The sequence below is a fragment of the Heptranchias perlo genome, chromosome 14, assembly GCF_035084215.1.
Source record: "Heptranchias perlo isolate sHepPer1 chromosome 14, sHepPer1.hap1, whole genome shotgun sequence".
In the NCBI taxonomy this organism is placed as follows: Eukaryota; Metazoa; Chordata; class Chondrichthyes; order Hexanchiformes; family Hexanchidae; genus Heptranchias; species Heptranchias perlo.
Window position 1 is genome coordinate 6893736 of NC_090338.1, and position 24143 is coordinate 6917878.

At 50.2% G+C, this 24143-nt stretch overlaps 1 protein-coding gene across 1 annotated transcript in view; it reads right to left on the bottom strand.

Annotated features, from left to right (window-relative positions):
- The window catches only part of anxa6 (annexin A6), a 109815-nt gene that overhangs the window by 41966 nt on the left and 43706 nt on the right, over positions 1 to 24143 (bottom strand). The window contains exons 11-19 of the mRNA XM_067995994.1: positions 23435 to 23493; positions 22543 to 22665; positions 20958 to 21016; positions 16417 to 16495; positions 13538 to 13619; positions 10359 to 10453; positions 3743 to 3856; positions 1347 to 1437; positions 619 to 698 (exon numbers count right to left, since the gene is read on the bottom strand). Of these exons, the coding sequence (XP_067852095.1) occupies positions 619 to 698; positions 1347 to 1437; positions 3743 to 3856; positions 10359 to 10453; positions 13538 to 13619; positions 16417 to 16495; positions 20958 to 21016; positions 22543 to 22665; positions 23435 to 23493 (782 nt within the window). The remainder of the gene's footprint in view (positions 1 to 618; positions 699 to 1346; positions 1438 to 3742; positions 3857 to 10358; positions 10454 to 13537; positions 13620 to 16416; positions 16496 to 20957; positions 21017 to 22542; positions 22666 to 23434; positions 23494 to 24143) is intronic.

Below are 24143 nucleotides of genomic sequence, written 5' to 3' on the forward strand. Positions count from 1 at the left end.
CCCACTCTCTTGCTCACATGTCCTTTAATATCCCTCCTTTTTTTTTGAAGTACCGTCTAATTCCCTTTTAAAAGTTGGGGGGGGGGGCGCGGAGGTTGCACTTGCCCTGGACTAGGGAGGGGTATAAAAAGATATAAATCAGACAGGGCCCCCGCTCCTGATTTCTATCCCACAAGACCAGGGTGGTGGAAGCAGATTCAGTAGCGACTTTCAAAGGGGAATTGGATAAATATTTGAAAAGGGAAAATTTGCAGGGCTACGGGGAAAGAGCAGGGGAGAGTGGGACTGATCGGATAGCTCTTTCAAAGGGCCGGCACAGGCACGATGGGCTGAATGGCCTCATCCTGTGCTGTACTTACTATGTTTGCTATGACGACCCTGCCACAAAATACACGTTGGGTGAGAATGCGATCGGGATCTTGAGACGTTGGTGAAAGACGGTCACATAACCCCAAAACCCAAAGGCAGCGAGCTCCAATGGAAGGGAATCACGGGATTGAAGCTTCGGGGATAGGAGGAAAGGCAGAGTGAGGAGTTTGGACTGGGGTGGAGGGGACAACTTAAATCCGATCTGAAAGCCCTAGGAAGTTCTGCGCTGAGTCTTGATTCAGCTCGTACCTGGATCAGCGAGATCAGGAGCCTCTTAAAATGGCCAGACGTATCGGAGCTCAGGTCGTCCTCCAAGCTCTTGTGATAGGCTGCGGAGAGAAACAACAAAAAAGGAACGGCATATCGGGGTTAGTGTAACGCGACAAGAGCAGTACTATCAATAATAGAATGGGCAGGTCACAGTCAGAAGGCCGTGCGCTCGAGTCCCACTACAGAGAATTGAGCCCATCATCCAGGCTGACACTCCCAGTGCCAGTGTTGAGGGAGTGCTGCACTGTCGGAGGTGCCGTCTTTCGGGAGGAGACGTTAAACCGATGGCCCCGTCTGCCCCTCTCAGGTGGACGTTAAAAGACCTGGCCACTATTTCGAAGAAGAGCAGGGGGAGTTCCCCCACCCCCGGTGTCCTGGGCCAATATTTATCCCTCAACCAACATCACTGCTGTTTGTGGGATGTTCCTGAACTCCAAAACAAATAATTGGCCATGAGTTGCCCATCTCCAAACCCGCACCGTCACCCCCTGTGCTCACTGACCTACATTGGCTCCCAGTACAGCAACACCTCCAATTTAACATTCTCCTCAATCCGAATCCCTCACACTCTTAGCTACTTCAGGCTGCTATGCGGAGGGGCAGAAGAGGAATGATATAAAATGGGAGCGCAAGTCCCAACCCCTCCCCCCAACTTCCTCAATACAGCCCAGGGAATGAAAAGCCACCCATCGTGAGTGGGTACTTACTCTCCTTGTAGGTCTCGTTGATGTCCCTTATCTCCTGGTTTGTCCTCGTGGTCAAGACCTCTATCAGGACCCTCTCATCGGTGCCGACTCCCTGCGTCGGAGACAGAACCACAGTCAACGTTAACACGCTGGCCCTCTCCTTGGGTCTGTCTGTGGGGGTCGAGGTACCCGTAAAGTACGCTCGGGGTTTTGTTAAAGATCCCACGGCACTATCAGAAGAGGAGTGGGTAATCCTTCAGGTGGAGAGGCTGGAGAAGCTGGGACTGTTCTCCTTGGAGCAGAGAGGGTCAAGGGGGAGATTTATTGGAAGCGTTCAAAATCATGAGGGGTTTTGATGGAGTAAATAAGGAGAAACTGTTTCCAGTGGCAGAAGGGTCAGATTTCAGATAATTGGCAAAAGAACCAGAGGGGAGATGAAGAGAATTTTTTCTTAACGCGGGTAAGTTGTTACCCTCAGGCTCAAAGGGCCGAATGGCCTCATCCTGCTCCTATTTTCTATGTTATGATCTGGAATGCGCTGCCTGAGAGGGCGGTGGAAGCAGATTCAAGAGTAACTTTCAAAAGGGAATTGGATAAATACTTGAAGGGGGAGAAATGTGCAGGGGCTTTGGGGGAAAGAACAGGGGGGAGTGGGGATAATTGGATAGCTCTTCCAAAGAGCCGGCACGGGCACGATGGGCCGAATGGCCTCCTCCTGTGCCGTAAGATTCTATGATTGTAAAATCCCACGGCATTATTTGGAAGAGGCGTTCTCTCGGTGTCCCGGGCTCCGACGTTTCTCCCTCAAACAATCGCCACGAAAAAAATGTCACTTATCTTGTTGCTGTTCATGGGACCTTGTCGTGCACCAATCGGCTAAAAGACAGCAGTGACTGTACCTCAGGATTAATTCATTGGCTGTGCAGTGCTTCGGGGGACGTCCTGAGGATGTGAAAGATTCCATAGAAACGCAAATTCTTTCCTTCCTCACCCGAAGGCCCACGTTGGTGCATTGAGAACCCCCCCCGCCTTTCCAGTAGGGTTATTGGATGGGGACCCTGGTTGATTCTTTTTTTTAATATACCCCCCCGCCCCCCCATCCCAGGTCAGAAGGTCAACTGTGGTGCCACATGACCCAGATCAGCTGACTCAGCGCAAAGAAAGAACTCGCATTTATAGAGCACCTTCCATGACCTCGGGACGTCCCAAAGCGCTTTACAGCCAATGGAGAACTTTTGAAGTGCAGTCACTGTTGTAATGTAGGAAACGCGGCAGCCAATTCGCGCACAGCAAGATCCCGCAAGCAGCAACGTGATAATGAGCGGATAATCTGTTTTTTTTTTAAGTGATGTTGGTTGAGGGATAATTATTGGCCCCAGGACACCAGGGGGGAACTCCCCCTGCTTCTGCTTTGAAATAGTGGGCCGTGGGATCTTTTACATCCGACCGGAGAGGGCAGACGGGGGCCTCGGTTTAACGTCTCATCCAAAAGACGGCACCTCCGACAGTGCAGCGCTCCCTCGGTCCTGCGCTGGGTGGGGGGGTGTGGGGCGAAGTCAGCCTGGATTATGTGCTCAAGGGGACTTGAACCTTCTCACTCAGCAGGTGAGAATGCTGCCCAGTGAGCCACGGCCGACACAATTAACAGATGAGGGACTGGCCCTGGCCATTCTCGGACTGTGCGGTCCAGTTCCACACCGGGGAGCACTCACACACTGAACCAGTGCGGAAGAGGGTGATGTGATGCTTGGGGGGCTTGGAGAGATTTTTTTTGCTGGTACAACCACGAGTTCTACCGAGCTGTAAAATCATAGAATCATACAGCTGCCCCCAGCAAGGAGGGAGAAGGAAGTTGGAGGGGGGAGAAGGCGGAGAACGTTCAGTTCATATCCCATTTCCACTAACAGGTCTTCATTAATTATGAAAGGGTTCGATAGGGTACATGTTTTCACTTGCGGGGGAGTCCATGATTAGGGACCATTAATATAAGATGGTCACTAATAAATCCAATAAGGATTTCAGAAGACACTTCTTTACCCAGAGAGTGGTGAGAATGTGGAACTTGCTACCACAAGGAGTAGTTGAGGTGAATAACATCGACGCATTTAAAGGGGAAGCTGGATAAACACACGAGGGAGAAAGGAATAGAAGGATATGCTGATAGGGTGAGATGAAGTAGGGAGGGAGGAGGCTCGTGTGGAGCATAAACACCGGCATGGACCAGTTGGAGCGAATAAATGTAAGTCTTTCTTTCTTTTCCCTGTAGAGTTAAGGGGGTTCCCACAGTCGGAACATTTCCCAATGGCCAGAGATAAAGGCCTAACCGCAGAGGCCCAACTGCAGGCCTCAGTCCGACCCTCTCGCCTACAGAGTGTGACGATGAGGAGCAAGGTGTAAACACACAGCGCAGTTCTTACCTGGATGGCTTTCTGCAGCTGTTTAGCATCAAACTGAGCTGGGGTCATCATCAGACCCAGTAGGATCTTCTGTAAGGTCCCACCAATCTCCGATTTCAGGTCTGCCATCAGATCCTATGAGAGGGGGGAATAAAAAAACTTTTAGAGATATTGGGAATCAAGTGGTTTGCTGCATCAGCGTAGGATCGCAGAATATTCCAGAGTGGAAACATGCCATTCGGCCCATCGAGTCTGCACTGGTGCTTAACTCTACAAGGCACCGAGTCTAATCCCACTCTCCTTCCCACCCCCCATACCCTTTAATATCCCACCCAGTCTAATCCCACTCTCCCGCTCACTCCCCATACCCTTTAATATCCCACCCAGTCTAATCCCACTCTCCCGCTCACTCCCCATACCCTTTAATATCCCATCCAGTCTAATCCCACTCTCCTTCCCACCCCCCCATACCCTTTAATATCCCACCCAGTCTAATCCCACTCTTCCGCTCACTCCCCATACCCTTTAATATCCCACCCAGTCTAATCCCACTCTCCCCCTCACTCCCCATACCCTTTAATATCCCACCCAGTCTAATCCCTCTCTCCCCCTCACTCCCCGTACCCTTTAATATCCCACCCAGTCTAATCCCACTCTCCTATTCCCTTTCCCTCCTCTTTAATATCCCACCCAGTCTAATCCCACTCTCCTTCCCACCCCCCTACCCTTTAATACCCCCCCCAGTCTAATCCCACTCTCCTATTCCCTTTCCCTCCTCTTTAATATCCCACCCAGTCTAATCCCACTCACTCCCCGTACCCTTTAATATCCCACCCAGTCTAATCCCACTCTCCTTCCCACCCCCTACCCTTTAATATCCCACCCAGTCTAATCCCACTCTCCCCCTCACTCCCCGGACCCTTTAATATCCCGAATGGGTCCCGATATCCTTTAATAATCCTCTTTTTCAAGCATGTTTCTGATACCATTTTAATTGAATTTAAGGATTCTGCTTCAAGAACGGTTCAGGAACATAGGAACTGGAGTAGGCCATTCAGCCCCTCGTGCCTGCTCCCCCATTTGATGAGATCCTGGCTGATCTGTGATCGAGCTCCATATACCTGCCTTTGGCCCGTTTCCCTTTAATACCTTGTGGCAGAGAATTCCACATTCCGACCACCCTCTGTCTGAAGACCTTTCTTTCTAACTTCCTTCCCGCAAAATCAGTGATGGCGACGGAGTGAATTTGCAAAGCACCTCCTCACATGGTAGAATATCTCAAACCATTTTGCAAGGGGAGAAGAGGACACACAGTCACTCAGGTAAAGTGGGGCTCGACTGTCGAGACCGTGAGGAGGAGGAGCAGGATAACAAACTGCACTTTAAAGTCTCGCCAACTGAAAATCAACATCCGGTGAGCTTTCGATGGACGATGGAATCAACTGGCTGCATTCCTCACCAGACATGGAAAGCTGCTGAGTGTCATTGTTTCACATCAGTGTGAGTGAGCAATTTAGAGACAGTCCCTTAGCAATCAGTCTCTGACTACGTCGCAATGAGGGAACCAGTTACATCCAGAGCTCACCAATTCTGGCCTCTTGCCCATCCCCGATTTCCATCGCTCCACCATTGGCGGCCGTGCCTTCAGCTGCCTGGGCCCTCAGCTCTGGAATTCCCTCCCTAAACCTCTCCGCCTCTCTCTCCTCCTTTAAGACGCTCCTTAAAACCTACCTCTTTGACCAAGCTTTTGGTCAACTGTCCTAATATCTCCTTACGTGGCTCAGTGTCAAATTTTGTTTGATAATCGCTCCTGTGAAGCGCCTTGGGATGTTTTAATACATTAAAGGCGCTATATAAATGCAAGTTGTTGTTGTCTGCAAGGTAGAGTTTGCAAGCAAATCCCGAGCTGATGTGCAAAATTCCTGTTTTACACTTTAATAAAGGGGAAAGAGCAGGGCAGTGGGACTAATTGAATAGCTATTGCAAAGAGCCAGCACGGGCACAATGGGCCGAATGGCCTCCTTCTGTGCTGTATCATTCTATGATTCCACGTCGTGGACCAGTTATCCCCTGGCTTTAAAATAGGAACTTTTAAGGTCAGGAAAAGGCCGTTAACTCTGACAATCCAGCCCCTTTGATCAGTCTGAACCCCAGCTCCCTGCCATCTCACCATAAACCCCAATCCCCTTGCTCTCCAGAAATATATCTGATTGTCTTTTGAACCCATGGCTGCTTCAATGGCCATCCTGATATTTTTTTTTTATTCGTTCATGGGATGTGGGCGTCGCTGGCGAGGCCGGCATTTATTGCCCATCCCTACTTGCCCTCGAGAAGGTGGTGGTGAGCCGCCTTCTTGAACCGCTGCAGTCCGTGTGGTGAAGGTTCTCCCACAGTGCTGTTAGGAAGGGAGTTCCAGGATTTTGACCCAGCGACAATGAAGGAACGGCCGATATATTTCCAAGTCGGGATGGTGTGTGACTTGGAGGGGAACGTGCAGGTGGTGTTGTTCCCATGTGCCTGCTGCTCTTGTCCTTCTAGGTGGTAGAGGTCGCGGGTTTGGGAGGTGCTGTCGAAGAAGCCTTGGCGAGTTGCTGCAGTGCATCCTGTGGATGGTACACACTGCAGCCACAGTGCGCCGGTGGTGAAGGGAGCGAATGTTTAGGGTGGTGGATGGGGTGCCAATCAAGCGGGCTGCTTTATCTTGGATGGTGTCGAGCTTCTTGAGTGTTGTTGGAGCTGCACTCATCCAGGCAAGTGGAGAGTATTCCATCACACTCCTGACTTGTGCCTTGTAAATGGTGGAAAGGCTTTGGGGAGTCAGGAGGTGAATCACTCGCCGCAGAATACCCAGCCTCTGACCTGCTCTCGTAGCCACAGTATTTATATGGCTGGTCCAGTTAAGTTTCTGGTCAATGGTGACCCCCAGGATGTTGATGGTGGGGGATTCGGTGATGGTAATGCCGTTGAATGTCAAGAGGAGGTGGTTAGACTCTCTCTTGTTGGAGATGGTCATTGCCTGGCACTTATCTGGCGCGAATGTTACTTGCCACTTATGAGCCCAAGCTTGGATGTTGTCCAGGTCTTGCTGCATGCGGGCTCGGACTGCTTCATTATTTGAGGGGTTGTGAATGGAACTGAACACTGTGCAGTCATCAGCGAACATCCCCATTTCTGACCTTATGATGGAGGGAAGGTCATTGATGAAGCAGCTGAAGATGGTTGGGCCTAGGACACTGCCCTGAGGAACTCCTGCAGCAATGTCCTGGGGCTGAGATGATTGGCCTCCAACAACCACTACCATCTTCCTTTGTGCTCGGTATGACTCCAGCCACTGGAGAGTTTTCCCCCTGATTCCCATTGACTTCAATTTTACTAGGGCTCCTTGGTGCCACACTCGGTCAAATGCTGCCTTGATGTCAAGGGCAGTCACTCTCACCTCACCTCTGGAATTCAGCTCTTTTGTCCATGTTTGGACCAAGGCTGTAATGAGGTCTGGAGCCGAGTGGTCCTGGCGGAACCCAAACTGAGCATCGGTGAGCAGGTTATTGGTGAGTAAGTGCCGCTTGATAGCACTGTCGACGACACCTTCCATCACTTTGCTGATGATTGAGAGTAGGCTGATGGGGCAGTAATTGGCCGGATTGGATTTGTCCTGCTTTTTGTGGACAGGACATACCTGGGCAATTTTCCACAGTGTCGGATAGATGCCAGTGTTGTAGCTGTACTGGAACAGCTTGGCTAGAGGCGCAGCTAGTTCTGGAGCACAAGTCTTCAGCACTACAGCTGGGATGTTGTCGGGGCCCATAGCCTTTGCTGTATCCAGTGCACTCAGCCGTTTCTTGATATCACGTGGAGTGAATCGAATTGGCCGAAGACTGGCTTCCGTGATGGTGGGGATATCGGGAGGAGGCTGAGATGGATTATCCACTCGGCACTTCTGGCTGAAGATGGTTGCAAACGTTTCGGCCTTGTCTTTTGCACTCACGTGCTGGACTCCGCCATCATTGAGGATGGGGATGTTTGCAGAGCCTCCTCCTCCCGTTAGTTGTTTAATTGTCCACCACCATTCACGACTGGATGTGGCAGGACTGCAGAGCTTTGATCTGATCCGTTGGTTGTGGAATCGCTTAGCTCTGTCTATAGCATGTTGCTTCCGCTGTTTAGCATGCATGTAGTCCTGAGTTGTAGCTTCACCAGGTTGGCACCTCATTTTTAGGTACGCCTGGTGCTGCTCCTGGCATGCTCTTCTACACTCCTCATTGAACCAGGGTTGATCCCCTGGCTTGTTGGTAATGGTAGAGTGAGGAATATGCCGGGCCATGAGGTTACAGATTGTGCTGGAATACAATTCTGCTGCTGCTGATGGCCCACAGCACCTCATGGATGCCCAGTTTTGAGCTGCTAGATCTGTTCTGAATCTATCCCATTTAGCACGGTGGTAGTGCCACACAACACGTTGGATGGTGTCCTCAGTGCGAAGACAGGACTTCATCTCCACGAGGACTGTGCAGTGGTCACTCCTACCAATACTGTCATGGACAGATGCATTTGCGACAGGTAGATTGGTGAGGACGAGGTCAAGTAAGTTTTTCCCTCGTGTTGGTTCGCTCACCACCTGCCGCAGGCCCAGTCTGGCAGCTATGTCCTTCAGGACTCGGCCAGCTCGGTCAGTAGTGGTGCTACCGAGCCACTCTTGGTGATGGACATTGAAGTCCCCCACCCAGAGTACATTCTGTGCCCTTGCTACCCTCAGTGCTTCCTCCAAGTGGTGCTCAACATGGAGGAGGACTGATTCATCAGCTGAGGGAGGGCGGTAGGTGGTAATCAGCAGGAGGTTTCCTTGCCCATGTTTGACCTGATGCCATGAGATTTCATGGGGTCCGGAGTCAATGTTGAGGACTCCCAGGGTCACTCCCTCCTGACTGTCTATCACTGTACCGCCACCTCTGGTGGGTCTGTCCTGCCGGTGGGACAGGACATACCCAGGGATGGTGATGGAAGAGTCTATTGTAAGTCCTTTCTATTGTAAGTCTATTGTAAGTCCTTTCTTACCCCCTGGATTTCTCATTATCTCTGTAACTTGCTCTGAAGAACCGAACCAGAGGTTGCAGTACCGTGGGGAGCCTGCTAGTGGCACTGGTGCAAACAATGACCAGTGCAGCTCAACACCGCCACCAAAGGGCACCTGCAGGTACTGCAGATCTCAGCGCCGTTCCTGTTGAACTGAACTCAAACATGGGAAGTCCATGAACTGCGTCCCTCTGATCTGGGATTCACTGCCTGAAAGGGCGGTGGAAGCAGATCCAATGGTAACTTTCAACAGGGAACTGGATAAATACGTGAAGGGGAAAGCTTGCAGGGCTACGGGGAAAGAGCAGGAGAGTTTTTTGGGTCACCTGTCCAAATATCTCCTGATCGTAGTATCATAGTCGGTACAGCAAAGGACGAGGCCTTTCGGCCCATCGTGCCTGAGCCGGCTCTTTGAAAGAGCTATCCAATCGCAGCAACTCGCCAAGGCTTCTTCGACAGCACCTCCCAAACCCGCGACCTCCACCACCTAGAAGGACAAGGGCAGCAGGCGCATGGGAACACCACCTGCACGTTCCCCTCCAAGTCACACACCATCCCGACTTGGAAATATATCGCCGTTCCTTCATCGTCGCTGGGTCAAAATCCTGGAACTCCCTTCCTAACAGCACTGTGGGAGAACCTTCACCACACGGACTGCAGCGGCTCACCACCACCTTCTCAAGGGCAATTAGGGATGGGCAATAAATGCCGGCCTCGCCAGCGACGCCCACATCCCATGAATGAATTAAAAAAAGGCGCTATACAAATGCAAGCTTTTGTTGTCTGCAAGGTAGAGTTTGCAAGCAAATCCTGAGCTGATGTGTAAAAATCCTGTTTTATACTTTAATAAAGGGGAAGGAGCAGGGGGAGTGGGACTAATTGAATAGCTATTGCAAAGAGCCAGCATGGGCACAATGGGCCGAATGGTCTCCTTCTGTGCTGTATCATTCTATGATTCCACGTCATGGATCAGTTATCCCGTGGCTTTAAAATAGGAAATTTAAGGTCAAGAAAGGGCCATTAACTCTGACAATCCAGCCCCTTTGATCAGTCTGAACCCCAGCTCCCCGCCTTCTCACCATAAACCCCAATCCAATTAGTCCCACTCCCCTGCTCTTTCCCCGTTTTCCCTTCAAGTGTTTATCCAATTCTCTTTTGAAAGTTACTATTGAATCTGCTTTCACCGCCCTTTCAGGCAGCGCATTCCAGATCATAACAACTCGCTGCTTAAAATTTGTTTCCCTCATGTCACCTCTGGCTATTTTGCCGATCACCTTAAATCTGTGTCCTCTGGTTACCAACCCTTCTGCCACTGGAAACAGTTTCTCCTTGTTTACTCTATCAAAACCCTTCATGATTTTGAACACCTCCATTAAATCTCCCCTTAACCTTCTCTGTCCTAAGGAGAACGCTGGCGTTGATGTGGAATCAATGCAATCTAGAGAAACAACAGGCCGGGAGGTGTCTAACACCACAGGTTGTCGGTAAGTGGTTCGAGTGTCCAGCGGCCCTGTGACCGTCTACACCGAGGAGGCTGATCCCCTGGGTGATGGGGCGGGTGACGTACTCTGCCGAGCTGGGACTTGAACTGCTGACGCAGCTGCTGCCTCTGCGCGTTGCTTCTCTGGGTGATTATGTTGATGATCGTGTCTTCGTCGGTGCCTGAAATAAAGAAACCAGACAGGAGACGTCAAACGTCACTCTGCGTTTCAAGCCAGACGTCCATTTCCCAAACACGGTAAAAACACAGGAGAATTTTCTGGAACAGGCAAGGCAATTAAAATCTGTAAAGTCTGTCTCTTTTTTTTTTGATATCCACTCATCATATCCCTAACACGTCCAGCTGCCTCTCGAACCCCCACTGTTTAAGTTGTCAGCCATGGCTCAATGAGTAGCACTCTCGCCTCTGAGTCATGGATTTAAGTCCCACTCCAAGAGGCTTGAGCGTGTAATCTCTGCTGACACTCCACAGTGCCAGTATTGAGGGAGTGCTGCACTGTTGGAGGTGCCGTCTTTCAGGTGACTTGTTAAACTGAGGCCCTGTATGCCCTCCCAGGTGGGTGTAAAAGAAATAGCAGGGGTGTTCTCCCTGGTGTCCCGGCCAACATCACTAAAAAATAGATTATCTTGTGGGATCTTGCTGTGCGCAAATCGGCTGCCGCGTTTCCTACATTACAACAGTGACTACACTCCTGAAAGTACTTAATTGGCTATGAAGCACTTTGGGACATCCTAAGGATGTGGAAGGCACTATATAAATGCAAGTCCTTTCTCATCATTTACTCGAATTCCGGGAGTCGCTCTGTGAAATCCAGTTCCCTTATTCTGCCAGAAACCCCCTAGGCCCATTTTCACAGACACTGCATCAACCTCAGGGTCCTCACTGAACCGTGCGGCACGTGTGGGCCTGGCTGTCTCGCCCACACACTACCCAGCAAGAGGTCACTGCTCAGCTAACGGGCAGTGACCAAAGCAGCTTTTAAGGGTTAAATACTTGAGGCAGAGGAGACTGCACGGCCGAGGGGGGAGAGCAGGGCGGGGAGATTAGCTTTGGATTGTGAATGTCTACGCCTCGAAACCATTGTCCATAAAATTCTTCTAAAAGGAAATTAGGTAGCTGCTAAAAAAAAGGGATGTGAAAGGGACTGGGGAGGGAACGAGAGCGTCTTTAAAATTTATTTATGTGGGCGTCACTGGCATTTATTGCCTGAGAATCAGTTTGATCGAACTGTGTGGTTTGGTAGGCCACAAGAGGGCAGTTATGAGTCAACCACATTGGTGTGGGCACTGGAGTCACATATAGGCCCAGACCGGGTAAGGACGGCAGGTTTCCTTCCCTAAAAGGACAGTCGTGAACCAGTTGGGTTTTTACGACAATCCGACAGCTTCACGGCCACTTTTACTGAAACCAGCTTTTTATTTCCAGATTTTTTTGCAACTGAATTCAAATTCACAAACTGCTCCATATCGGGGACTGCGGACTCACATTCTCTGGATTGTTAGTCCAGTGATGTAACCGCGACACTGCCATATCCGTGGGATTAGACTGGGTAGCTCGTGGAAAAGAAAAACACACACCAGCTCTACCCTGATGGGCCGAATGGCCTGTTTCTGATCTGGAACATAGGGACAGGAGGAGGCCATTCAGCCCCCCCCCCCCCCCCCCCGAGCCAGTTCCACCATTGAATGAGATCATGGCTGATCTGTATCCGAACTCCATCCACCCGCCTTGGCTCTAGATCCCTAAATACCCTCGGCTAGCAAAAATCAATCGATCGCAGATTTAAAGAACATAAGAACATAAGAAATTGGAGCAGGAGTAGGCCAATCGGCCCCTCGAGCCTGCTCCGCCATTCAATAAGATCATGGCTGATCTGATCCCAACCACAAATCTAAAGAACACAAGAAGTCGGAGCAGGACCCGGCCACATAGCCCCTGGGCCCTCTCCGCCACCCACAGGGCATTGACCGATCCGAACTCAGCTTCATGTCCAATTTCCTGCCCGCTCCCCATAACCCCTAATTCCCTTTACTTCTAGGAAACTGTCTATTTCTGTTTTAAATTTATCTAATGATGTAGCTTCCACAGCTTCCTGGGGCAGCAAATTCCACAGACCTGCCACCCTCTGAGTGAAGAAGTTTCTCCTCATCTCAGTTTTGAAAGAGCAGCCCCTTATTCTAAGATTATGCCCCCTAGTTCTAGTTTCACCCATCCTTGGGAACATCCTTACTGCATCCACCCGATCAAGACCCTTCACAATCTTATATGTTTCAATAAGATCGCCTCTCATTCTTCTGAACTCCAATGAGTAGAGTCCCAATCTACTCAACCTCAACTCATACGTCCGCCCCCTCATCCCCGGGATTAACCGAGTGAACCTTCTTTGTACTGCCTCGAGAGCAAGTATGTCTTTTCTTAAGTATGGAGACCAAAACTGTATGCAGTATTCCAGGTGCGGTCTCACCAATACCTTATATAACTGCAGCAATACCTCCTTGTTTTTATATTCTATCCCCCTAGCGATAAAAGCCAACATTCCGTTGGCCTTCTTGATCACCTGCTGCACCTGCATACCAACTTTTTGATTTTCTTGCACTAGGACCCCCAGATCCCTTTGTACTGCAGTACTTTCCAGTCTCTCGCCATTAAGAAAATAACTTGCTCTCTGATTTTTCCTGCCAAAGTGCATAACCTCACATTTTCCAATATTATATTGCATCTGCCAAATCTCCGCCCACTCACCCAGCCTGTCTATATCCCCTTGCAGGTTTTTTATGTCCTCCTCACTCTCTACTTTCCCTCCCATCTTTGTATCATCTGCAAATTTAACTGAGCATCTACTGCTTTTTGTGGGAGAGAGTTCCACATTTCTACCACCCTTTGTGTGAAGAAATGTTTCCTGACTTCTCTCCTGAATGGCCTGTCTCTGATTTTAAGGTTATGCCCCCTTGTCCTAGATTCCCCCACCAGCGGAAAAAGTTTCTCTCCATCTACCCTATCAATTCCTTTCAAAATCCTAACAACCTCAATCAAATCACCCCTTAACCTTCTATATTCCAGGGAACACAAGGCTAGTTTATGGAATCTCTCCCCATAATCTAACCCTTGGAAGTCCTGGTAACATTCTGGTGAATCTGCGCTGCACTCCCTCCAAGGCCAATTATATCCTTCCTGAGGTGCGGTGCCCAGAACTGTACGCAGTATTTCCAGATGTGGTCTAACCGATTCTCTGCACAAATACTGACCGATTCCTTTCATTGCTTTGCGGAGTGTCTTGGCGTCCACTTCTGGCTTGAAATCGTGAAACGAACGCACCGTCCCTTTCAACTGTTTGGAAAGAAAGCAGACTGTGTTGGCACGTGAGGGCAGAGTGCTGTGGAATGAGGTGGAGTGGGCTCGAGCAGTGAGTGTCAACCCCCGGGGAGTGCAGGCCCTGCATCTCTCAGTCCCCATGGTGGCGTGTCTGCACTGTTGCATGACATGGGGAGATGAGGACAATTATTTTTTTTACGCAGCGAGTGGTTGTGATCTGGAATGCGCTGCCTGAAAGGGCGGTGGAAGCAGATTCAATAGTAACTTTCAAAAGGGAACTGGATAAATACGTGAAAAAGAAAAATTTGCAGGGCTCTGGGGAAAGAGCAGGGGTGTGGGGCTAATTGGATAGCTCTTTCAAAGAGGCAGCACAGACTCGATGGGCCAAATGGCCATCTGTGCTGCATCATTCTATATGTATCCAATTTTCCCTCTTCTTCTCTCAAAGGCACTGACTGTTCCTGGGCCAGCTCCAAATCTCACCCCATTTGGCCATTCCTTGTGGGTAGACTAGGAGCGTCAGTGGACTATTTGACTGCAGTGGGCATCATAGCAGAAAACCCATCCAGATCATTTCAGCAGGAGTCACGGGATAGCGGTCAGCTGACTGTGTTTTCCCCCTCCCAACTGAGCTCAGGGAGACTAACATCAACTGAAGCACCTCAACTGCAATAGGGACTCATACCAGCTAACTCAGCACTCACCAGGGGCGAAACCTGGGGCCTGGTCAGTGTCCAGCAGTAACACACAGGGCTCTAGGTGCCTGTGTATATCCCAGTAACATGCAGGGCTCTAGGTGCCTGTGTATATCCCAGTGACACGCAGGGCTCTAAGTGCCTGTGTATATCCCAGTAACATGCAGGGCTCTAGGTGCCTGTGTATATCCCAGTAACACACAGGGGCTCTAGGTGCCTGTGTATATCTCAGTAACACACAGGGGCTCTAGGTGCCTGTGTATATCTCAGTAACACACAGGGCTCTAGGTGCCTGTGTATATCCCAGTAACATGCAGGGCTCTAGGTGCCTGTGTATATCCCAGTAACACACAGGGCTCTAGGTGCCTGTGTATATCTCAGTAACACACAGGGCTCTAGGTGCCTGTGTATATCTCAGTAACACACAGGGCTCTAGGTGCCTGTGTATATCCCAGTAACACACAGGGCTCTAGGTGCCTGTGTATATCCCAGTAACACACAGGGCTCTAGGTGCCTGTGTATATCTCAGTAACACACAGGGCTCTAGGTGCCTGTGTATATCCCAGTGCCACACGGGGCTCTCGGTGCCTGTGTATATCCCAGTAACACACAGGATTTAAACTTAATCCGAGACTCCATATGGTGAACTAGGTGGAAGGAGATTCCGGGGAAGCATTCAGTCGATTTATTAAGCGGCGACACCATAAGACAAGGAAAGAATCCTTCGGTTAGAGAGCGGGTGTCAGTGAGCAGGAATTAGTCGACGCTGGTGGGGAGTTTTCAGTCAGTCAGGCTCAATATGTTGGTACTTACCTTCCAACCTATTGTGAATGTGAGCAGCAGGGAGCAGTGTTAGTATAACAGGCAAGAGACACCAGCAAATCAAAGGGGCGGGGGCCACAAATTTCTTCACTTAAAGAGACAGTACCCCCAGTGTCAGCCGGGTATCGGAAAAGATTTCAGGTGTTTTTTTTAAATGAAAAGCATCCGGCACAGGCACGATGGGCCGAATGGCCCCCGCTGCGCTGTACGATTCAGTGATTCTACGATCTCATCAATACGAAATCATCATTAAAAATCTAGTGTAGGCTCACACTTCCTGTTGTCACGTCTCTTTTGATCACTCATTTACGCCAACCCTGAAACTGCCCGTGTAAAGATTGAGAATGGAAATCCTGTATGTAAACAGTGGCCAGTAACGGTGTAGTTGCAGGCTGTGGCCAGTAAGTGGCGCAGTGGAGTGAGTTTCTGAAGTCTCTTTTCCAATTCTGTCGCCATCTTGTGTGTATATATAAAAAAAACTTACATTCGTTAACTGGCTGCGGGCAACGTACAAGTGAGTGATTCTTTCAAAAGGGTAAAACTGAAACCAAGGTTTATTTTAACGTGTAGATGAAAATAGGGAGATAAATCAGAATCCCAAAATGTGTTTTCTTCCCCCTTTTCAGATGCTAACAGGCCTGTTTTATTATCCAATTTTATGGATAGATGGAAGGGACCAATTTCCGACTTTATGGGCTCATAGGTTTAAACTTTATATGTGACCCCGAGTGCCGTGACATAAGCCCAATCGGCCCTCAGACAACATGCTTGGACGCCTCTCGAAAGTGCCCCTGGATTGGTACAAACGTGAAACTAACACAAGGTGACCAGCGTTTAACGGAGAAACTGGGTTCACGTTTCATTGACAGTTGCGTTCCCTACATTACAACAGTCACTACACTTCAAAAGTACTTCAGTGGCTGCGAAGCGTTTTGGGACGTCCTGAGTCGTGAAAAGGCGCTATATAAATGCAAGTCCTTCCTTTCTTTCCAATACAAATCATCACATTCACGTCACCTCACGGTGCTGCACCTGAGGGACATCTCAAACAAAAAAAACACCCATTGCAATTCAGGGTTACCCTCAAATTTAAGCTGCCGGTAAGTTTTAAGGGGCGCCCGACTGGTTACGAGGGCTACCGTCTCTTTGAGATCCGAGTTGCGTGTTTCGTAGGAACAGATCAAAAGCAAGCTTGCAGTGAGCAGAAGGGGGAGGGTGGAGAGGGAGGGGGCGGGGGGGGGGGGGGGGGGGAGAGAGGGAGGGGGAGGGGCTCAAGCTAAGTGTGTAAACCAAACCTCGACTCTGGTGGAGGCGCTGAGTTCCCAAATCTGATAGGCAACCTGCGCAGCCTCAGGGAAGAATTCACCTGCGACACTGCAACGTCAAGGAACAGTACGAGTAGTGAGGCTCAAAGAAGGAATTGGGACTCCAAGAATAACAGAGAGAACACAAGGGGGAGGGCGGGGGGGGTGGGCGATATCATGCTTACAGCAGAGCCGGCACCATCCACTCCCAATCAGCTGCCTCCCCCCCGCCCCCCAACTAGAATCTTCACTGGAACATAGGAACAGGAGTAGGCCATTCAGCCCCTCGTGCCTGCTTCCGCCATTTGATAAGATCATGGCTGATCTGTGATCTAACTCCATATACCCGCCTTTGGCCCATATCCCTTAATACCTTTGGTTGACAAAAAGCTATCTCTCTCAGATTTAAATTTAGCAATTGAGCTAGCATCAATTGCCGTTTGCGGAAGAGAGTTCCAAACTTCTACCACCCTTTGTGTGTAGAAATGTTTTCTAATCTCACTCCTGAAAGGTCTGGCTCTAATTTTTAGACTGTGCCCCCAACTCCTAAAATCCCCAACCAGCGGAAATAGTTTCTCTCTATCCACCCTATCCGTTCCCCTTAATATCTTATAAACTTCGATCAGATCACCCCTTAACCTTCTAAACTCTAGAGAATACAACCCCAATTTGTGTAATCTCTCCTCGTAACTTAACTCTTGAAGTCCGGGTATCATTCTAGTAAACCTACGCTGCACTCCCTCCAAGGCCAATATGTCCTTCCGAAGGTGCAGTGCCCAGAACTGCTCACAGTACTCCAGGTGCGGTCTAACCAGGGTTTTGTATAGCTGCAGCATAACTTCTGCCCCCTTGTACTCTAGTCCTCTAGATATAAAGGCCAGCATTCCATTTGCCTTCTTGATTATGTTCTGCACCTGTTCATGACACTTCAATGATCTATGTACCTGAACCCCTAAGTCCCTTTGGACATCCACTGTTCTTAACTTTTTACCATTTAGAAAGTACCCTGTTCTATCCTTTTTTGATCCAAAGTGGATGACCTCACGTTTGTCTACATTGAATTCCATTTGCCACAGTTTTGCCCATTCACCTAATCTATCAATATCGCTTTGTAATTTTACGTTTTCATCTACACTGCTTACAATGCCACCAATCTTTGTGTCATCGGCAAACTTAGATCTGAGACTTTCTATGCCTTCATCTAAGTCGTTAATAAATATTGTGAATAATTGAGGCCCCAAGACAGATCCCAGCGGGACTCCACTAGTCACATCCTGCCAATGTGAGGACTTACCCATTATCCCTACTCTCTGTCGCCTTTTGCTCAGCCAACTTCCTAACCAAGTCCGTACTTTTCCCTCGATTCCATGGGCTTCTACCTTAGCTAACAGTCTCTTATGTGGGACCTTATCAAATGCCTTCTGGAAGTCCATATAAATAACATCAGGCAAAGCCTCAAGTAAGACGTTGCCTCATTGCAACACTCTCAACGCCAACCACCTCCCGAATGACCAACCCAACCCAGGTTCTTGATTCCCGGGTCAAGGGTACTGCTGAACTATGTGTCCAAATCCAAAATGTGGGGTCTCTCCGTTATCCACCACTTCCCATTACACACTGGGGTGAGGTGAATGGAGGTCCCCTTCGTTGTAGCAGATAAAAAGGGCCTCCATCTTTGATTTCCTTGTCCCCATTAAAACCGTTACTCTCTCTCACTCTGGTCGCTCCCCTTGCTACGGCCCCAATCTCCACTCCCTTAAGTCCAAGAGATGGAGACTTAAACGTTTATGGCGGCCAACTGGTTTAGCCATTCATCGCCAGATCTGGCTGGACCACATAAGGCACCATCGGGTCCTGCTCTCCTCTGCCAAAACTACTCACTATTCCAGGATCATCCTGGAATGCAAAGATAACCCCCGGCTTCTCTTCTCCACTACAAACCGTCTTCTTAAACCCCTCTCCCCTGCTCCCTCCACCCTCGCCTTCAAAAAGTGCGAGGAGCTCATGGGCTTCTTTGTCACTAAGATTGAGACCATCTGTCCAACTGCCTCTGTCGCTGCCCTCCCTTCCTCTAGCCCACCGAGCCAAACTTCCCCTACGGATCCCCCCTGCCCTAGCCCTGAACTTGCATCTTTCTCTAGTTTCTCCCCTCATGCCCTCTCCGAGCTCATCTTGACCATGAGACCCACCTCCTACTCCGTCGACCCTATTCCCCCCAAACTGCTGACCACCCAACTTCCCTTCCTGGCCCCCATGTTAGCTGATATTGTTAACGGTTCCCTCTCCTTAAAGTCTGCCCTCATCACCCCCCCTCCTCAAAAAACCCCTCTGTCCTTGCAAACTCCCGCCCCATCCCCAACCTCCCTTTCCTCTCCAAAGTCCTTGAACGTGTTGTCACCTCCCAAATCCGTGCCCATCTTTCCCACAACTCTGTGTTTGAATCCCTCCAATCAGGTTTCTGCCCCGCCACAGTACTGAAACGGCCCTTATCAAAGTCACAAATGACGTCCTATGTGACTGTGACCGTGGTAAACTATCCGTCCTCATCCTTCTCCACCTGTCTGCAGCCTTTGACACGGTTGATCACACCGTCCTCCCCCAACGCCTCGTCTCCGTTCTCCAGCTGGGTGGGACTGCGCTCGCCTGGTTCCATTCTTATCTATCCAGTCGTAGCCAGAGAATCGCCTGCAATGGCTTCTCTTCCCGCTCCCGTACCGTTACCTCTGGAGTCCCCCAAGGATCTATCCTTCGCCCCCTCCTATTGCTCATCTACATGCTGCCCCCCGGCGACATCACCGAAAACGTGTCAGATTCCACATGTACACTGACGGCATCCAGCTCTACCTCACCACCACCTCCCTCGACCCCTCCTCTGTCTCTCATTTGTCATATTGCTTGTCTGACATGAACTAAGATTTCCTCCAAATAAATATTGGGAAGACCGAAGCCATTGTCTTTGGTCCCGGCCACAAACTCCATTCCCTAGCCATCGACTCCATCCCTCTCCCTGGCCACTGTCTGAGGCTGAATCAGACCATTCTCAACCTTGGCGTCCTCTTTGACCCTGAGATGAACTTCCAACCACATATCCGCTCCATCACCAAGACCGCCAACTACCATCTCCATAACATCTCCCGTCTCCGCCCCTGCCTCAGCTCATCTGCTGCTGAAACCCTCATCCGTGCCTTTGTTACCTCCAGACTGGACTATTCCAATGCTCTCCTGGCCGGCCTCCCATCTCACACCCTCCATAAACTTGAACTCATCCAAAGCTCTGCTGCCCCGTATCCAAACTCGCACCAAGTCCCGTTCACCCATCACCCCCTGTGCTCGCTGACCTACATTGACACCCGGTCCAGGAACGCCTCGATTTTAAAATTGTCATCCTTGTTTTCGAGTCCCTCCATGGCCTCGCCCCTCCCTATCTCTGTAACCTCTTCCAGCCCTACAACCCTCCGAGATCTCTGCGCTCCTCCAATTCTGGCCTCTTGCGCATCCCCCGATTTTAATCATTCCACCATTGGCTGCTGTGCCTTCAGCCACCTTGGCCCTAAGCTCTGGAATTCCCTCCCTAAACCTCTCCACCTCTCTCTCCTCTCTTAAGACACTCCTTAAAACCTACCTCTTTGACCAAGCTTTTGGCCATTTCTCCTAATATCTCCTTATGTGGCTCGGTGTCAAATTTTGTTTGATAATCGCTCCTGTGAAGCGCCTTGGGACGTTTTACTATGTTAGAGGAGCTGTGAGAATGCAAGTTGTCGTTGATGACAGAGGCTCCAATGCAAAGACCAACCTCCGATAGAACACAACTTAGGACAACCCAGCGATACAGTGTAGAAAGTAGCAGAAATCCAGAGAAGGATTTAGTATTGAAGGACAAAGTCATCTGATTCAATCTACAGAACGTGCCCATCAAACTTTGCCATCTCCCTGGGAGGATAGGAACAGGAGGAGGCCATTCAGCCCCTCGAGCCTGTTCCGCCATTCAACGAGATCATGGCTGATCTGAACCTCAACTCCATTTACCTGCCTTGGTTCCATATCTCTCGATACCCTCACCCAGCAAAACTCTATCGATCTCAGTCTTCAAAGCTCCAATTGACCCCCAGCATCCACAGCCTTTTGGGGGGAGAGAGTTCCAGATTTCCACTCCCCTTTGTGTGAAGAAGTGCTTCCTGACATCACCCCTGAACGGCCTGGCTCTAATTTTAAGGTTATGCCCCCTTGTTCTGGACTCCCCCCACCAGTGGAAATTGCTTCTCTTTATCCACCCTATCAAATCCTTCAATCCGTCTCTTCCCCCTCAGGCAATCACCGACCTGCCGTACATTCCCAGCTCCGGCCATGTGTCTTCCTCCCCCCACCACCCCCCCCGCCCCGCCTTCCAACCCCACTTATAATCCGCGGCGTTGAACGGATTGCAAATGGCGGCAGTATCGGCGGGACCGCGAATTCCCCGGCGACTGCGAGCCGCACGGCGCCAACTCTTATTAATTACACGACGAGGAATTGGGAAAGGTGGAGAGACTCACTCGTCGTCGCCCCCGCAGAGCCGCAGCAGAGCACGCTTGTAATCGCCGGACGTGTCGCTCTGAAAAGGGAAGCAAGAGGACGGCGGTGATACAAGACGCCGCGTCGATACAGCGGAAAAAAAATACATTGACGCTCTTCTGGTCCGTCGGAATTCACAGCCCCCTCCCACCTCAGGGTGGTGGTCCCCGGAAGCGATGAGGTAACCATTGCGTTCTTGCCCACCCTCCGATTCCTCCCCGCCTCGCGTTCCTGGGGAGGGGGAAGGGGTGATTTTAGGAGTCCGTCGCTCATCAGCTACGCCAATCGGGAGCGTGGGCATGCGCCGCCTGCCGCTTTCTGACTGTTCTTTGGCCCGTGCCCGAGTTCCTGGCGGACTTGACTCCCTGCCAACAGGGAGAGGGGGGGAGTGGGTGGGGGCTTCCTGTCGGTGGCGCGGCTGATGAGGCTGCCCCCACCCAGTAGCGCTGGGGTACACGTCCATGGCTCACGGGTAATTCAACCAAGTGACCGTTTCCCATAACAATGAGCAACAGGTGTTTGACCCATGGAAAGGGCGGGGGAGGGGGAGGCACTACATTCAAGACCAACCCTGTCCTCACCCAACACACACACACAGACACACAGACACACACACACACACACACACACACACAGACACACACACAGACACACAGACACACACACACACACACACACACACAGACACACACACAGACACACACACACACACACACACACACAGACACACACACAGACACACACACAGACACACACACAGACACACACACACACACACACACACAGACACACACACAGACACACACACACACACACACACACACAGACACACACACAGACAGACACACACACAGACAGACACACACACAGACACACACACACAGACATACACACACAGACAGACACACACACAGACAGACACACACACAGACACACACACACAGACACACACAGACACACACACACAGACACACACACAGACACACACACACAGACATACACACACAGACAGACACACACACAGACATACACACACAGACACACACACACACAGACAGACACACACAGACACACACACACACAGACAGACACACACACAGACAGACACACACACAGACATACACACAGACACAGACACACACACACACGTACACACACACAGACATACACACACACAGACACATACACACAGACACACACACACACAGACACAGACACACACACACACACACAGACACACACACAGACATACACACACACAGACATACACACACAGTCACACACACACACAGACATACACACAAACACACATACAAATACACACAAACACACACACTTAGTTCAGCGTGGAGTCACTGGAGAGCGAAGCGGAGGGGGAGCCCTGGATGACTGTCCCCCCTCTCTCTAGCCCAGGGGCACTGCACCCAAACCATCACAGTGCCTACAATGAGAACGTTTTTTTTTTGGCTGGCCGAGGTTGGCTGGAAGTTCCCCGGACCTGCCGCCCGCCTGAGGGTTGAACGAGCGCGGCCTGCGGTTCCGACTGGGCGTGACGGTGACACTCACCCGGATCATATTGTGCAGTGATTTCTCGTACTTCTTCCTAAACTCTTCCCTGATGTCCAACATGTCGATCTCACTGCGGGAAATCATGATTCGGATCAGAGTGTTGTCTCTTGTGCCCATACCCTGCACACGAGGAGAGACAGACAGACAGACAGACCTCAGCTACAGTTCACTGCTCAAAATATTTGCTGCATGGAGTCTTCACCAGTCTTGTGTATACGCCATGAATACCTCTCACTGGACACAATACAAGGAAAGCTCATCGACTGACAGGCGATCCCAGTCGCCATTCCAGGTGTCAGTTGTGGCTCTGAGTCAAAAGGTCATGGGTGCGAGTCCCTATCCAGAGCACAAAATCCAGGCTCGCACTACTGAGGGAGTGCCGCACTGTCGGAGGTGCTGCCTCTCATATGAAATGTCAAACTGAGGCCCTGTTTGCCCCCTCAGGTGAATATGAAAGATCCCACGGCCGCTATTTTGAAGAAGAGCAGCAGAGTTCTCCCCGGTGTCCTGGGGCCAATATTTATCCCTCAACCAACATCACTAAAAAAAAAACAGATTATCCGGTCATTTATCGCATCGCTGTTTGTGGGATCTTGCTGTGCGCAAATTGGCTGCCGCGTTTCCTACATTACAACAGTGGCTACGCTTCAAAAAGCACTTCATTGGCTGTAAAGCGCTGCGGGACGTCCTGAGGTGGTGAAAGGCGCGATAGAAATGCAAGTCCTTTCTTTCATTGCCGGGATTGTGGGATCTTGCTGTGCACAAAACCTCTGCCGTACTTGCCGCCATAACAGCGGTGCCTGCACTACAAAAGATAATTCCGCGGGGAGCAGAGTGCATTGGGACTCCCTGAGGCATTACATAACCACAAATCCTTTGGTTCCTTTACCTTCATTGCCTTGAATAGCCTGCTAGCAAAGTATTCTTGGGTGTCTCTTACACACCTGACTGCGGGATTAAAGGAAAGAGGCAAAGTTAAGGCAACAGCAGTCACGGTTCAGTGCTAGCATTAGATGCAAAAATACAGAAACAGATCAAACTGACACGAAGAATCCATAAGGTAGATAAATCTCCGGGGCCTGATGAAATGTGTCCCAGGACGTTACGGGAGGTTAGGGAGGAAATTGCGGGTCCCCTAGCAGAGATATTTGAATCATCCACCGCTACAGGTGAGGTGCCTGAAGATTGGAGGGTAGCAAATGTTGTGCCTTTGTTTAAGAAGGGCGGCAGGGAAAAGCCTGGGAACTACAGACCGGTGAGCCTGACACCTGTAGTGGGTAAGTTGTTGGAGGGTATTCTGAGAGACAGGATCTACAGGCATTTGGAGAGGCAGGGACTGATTAGGAACAGTCAGCATGGTTTTGTGAGAGGAAAATCATATCTCACGAATTTGATTGAGTTTTTTGAAGGGGTAACCAAGAAGATAGATGAGGGCTGTGCAGTAGACGTGGTCTACATGGACTTTAGCAAAGCCTTTGACAAGGTACCGCATGGTAGGTTGTTACATAAGGTTAAATCTCACGGGATCCAAGGTGAGGTAGCCAATTGGATATAAAATTGGATTGACGACAGAAGACAGAGGGCGGTTGTAGAGGGTT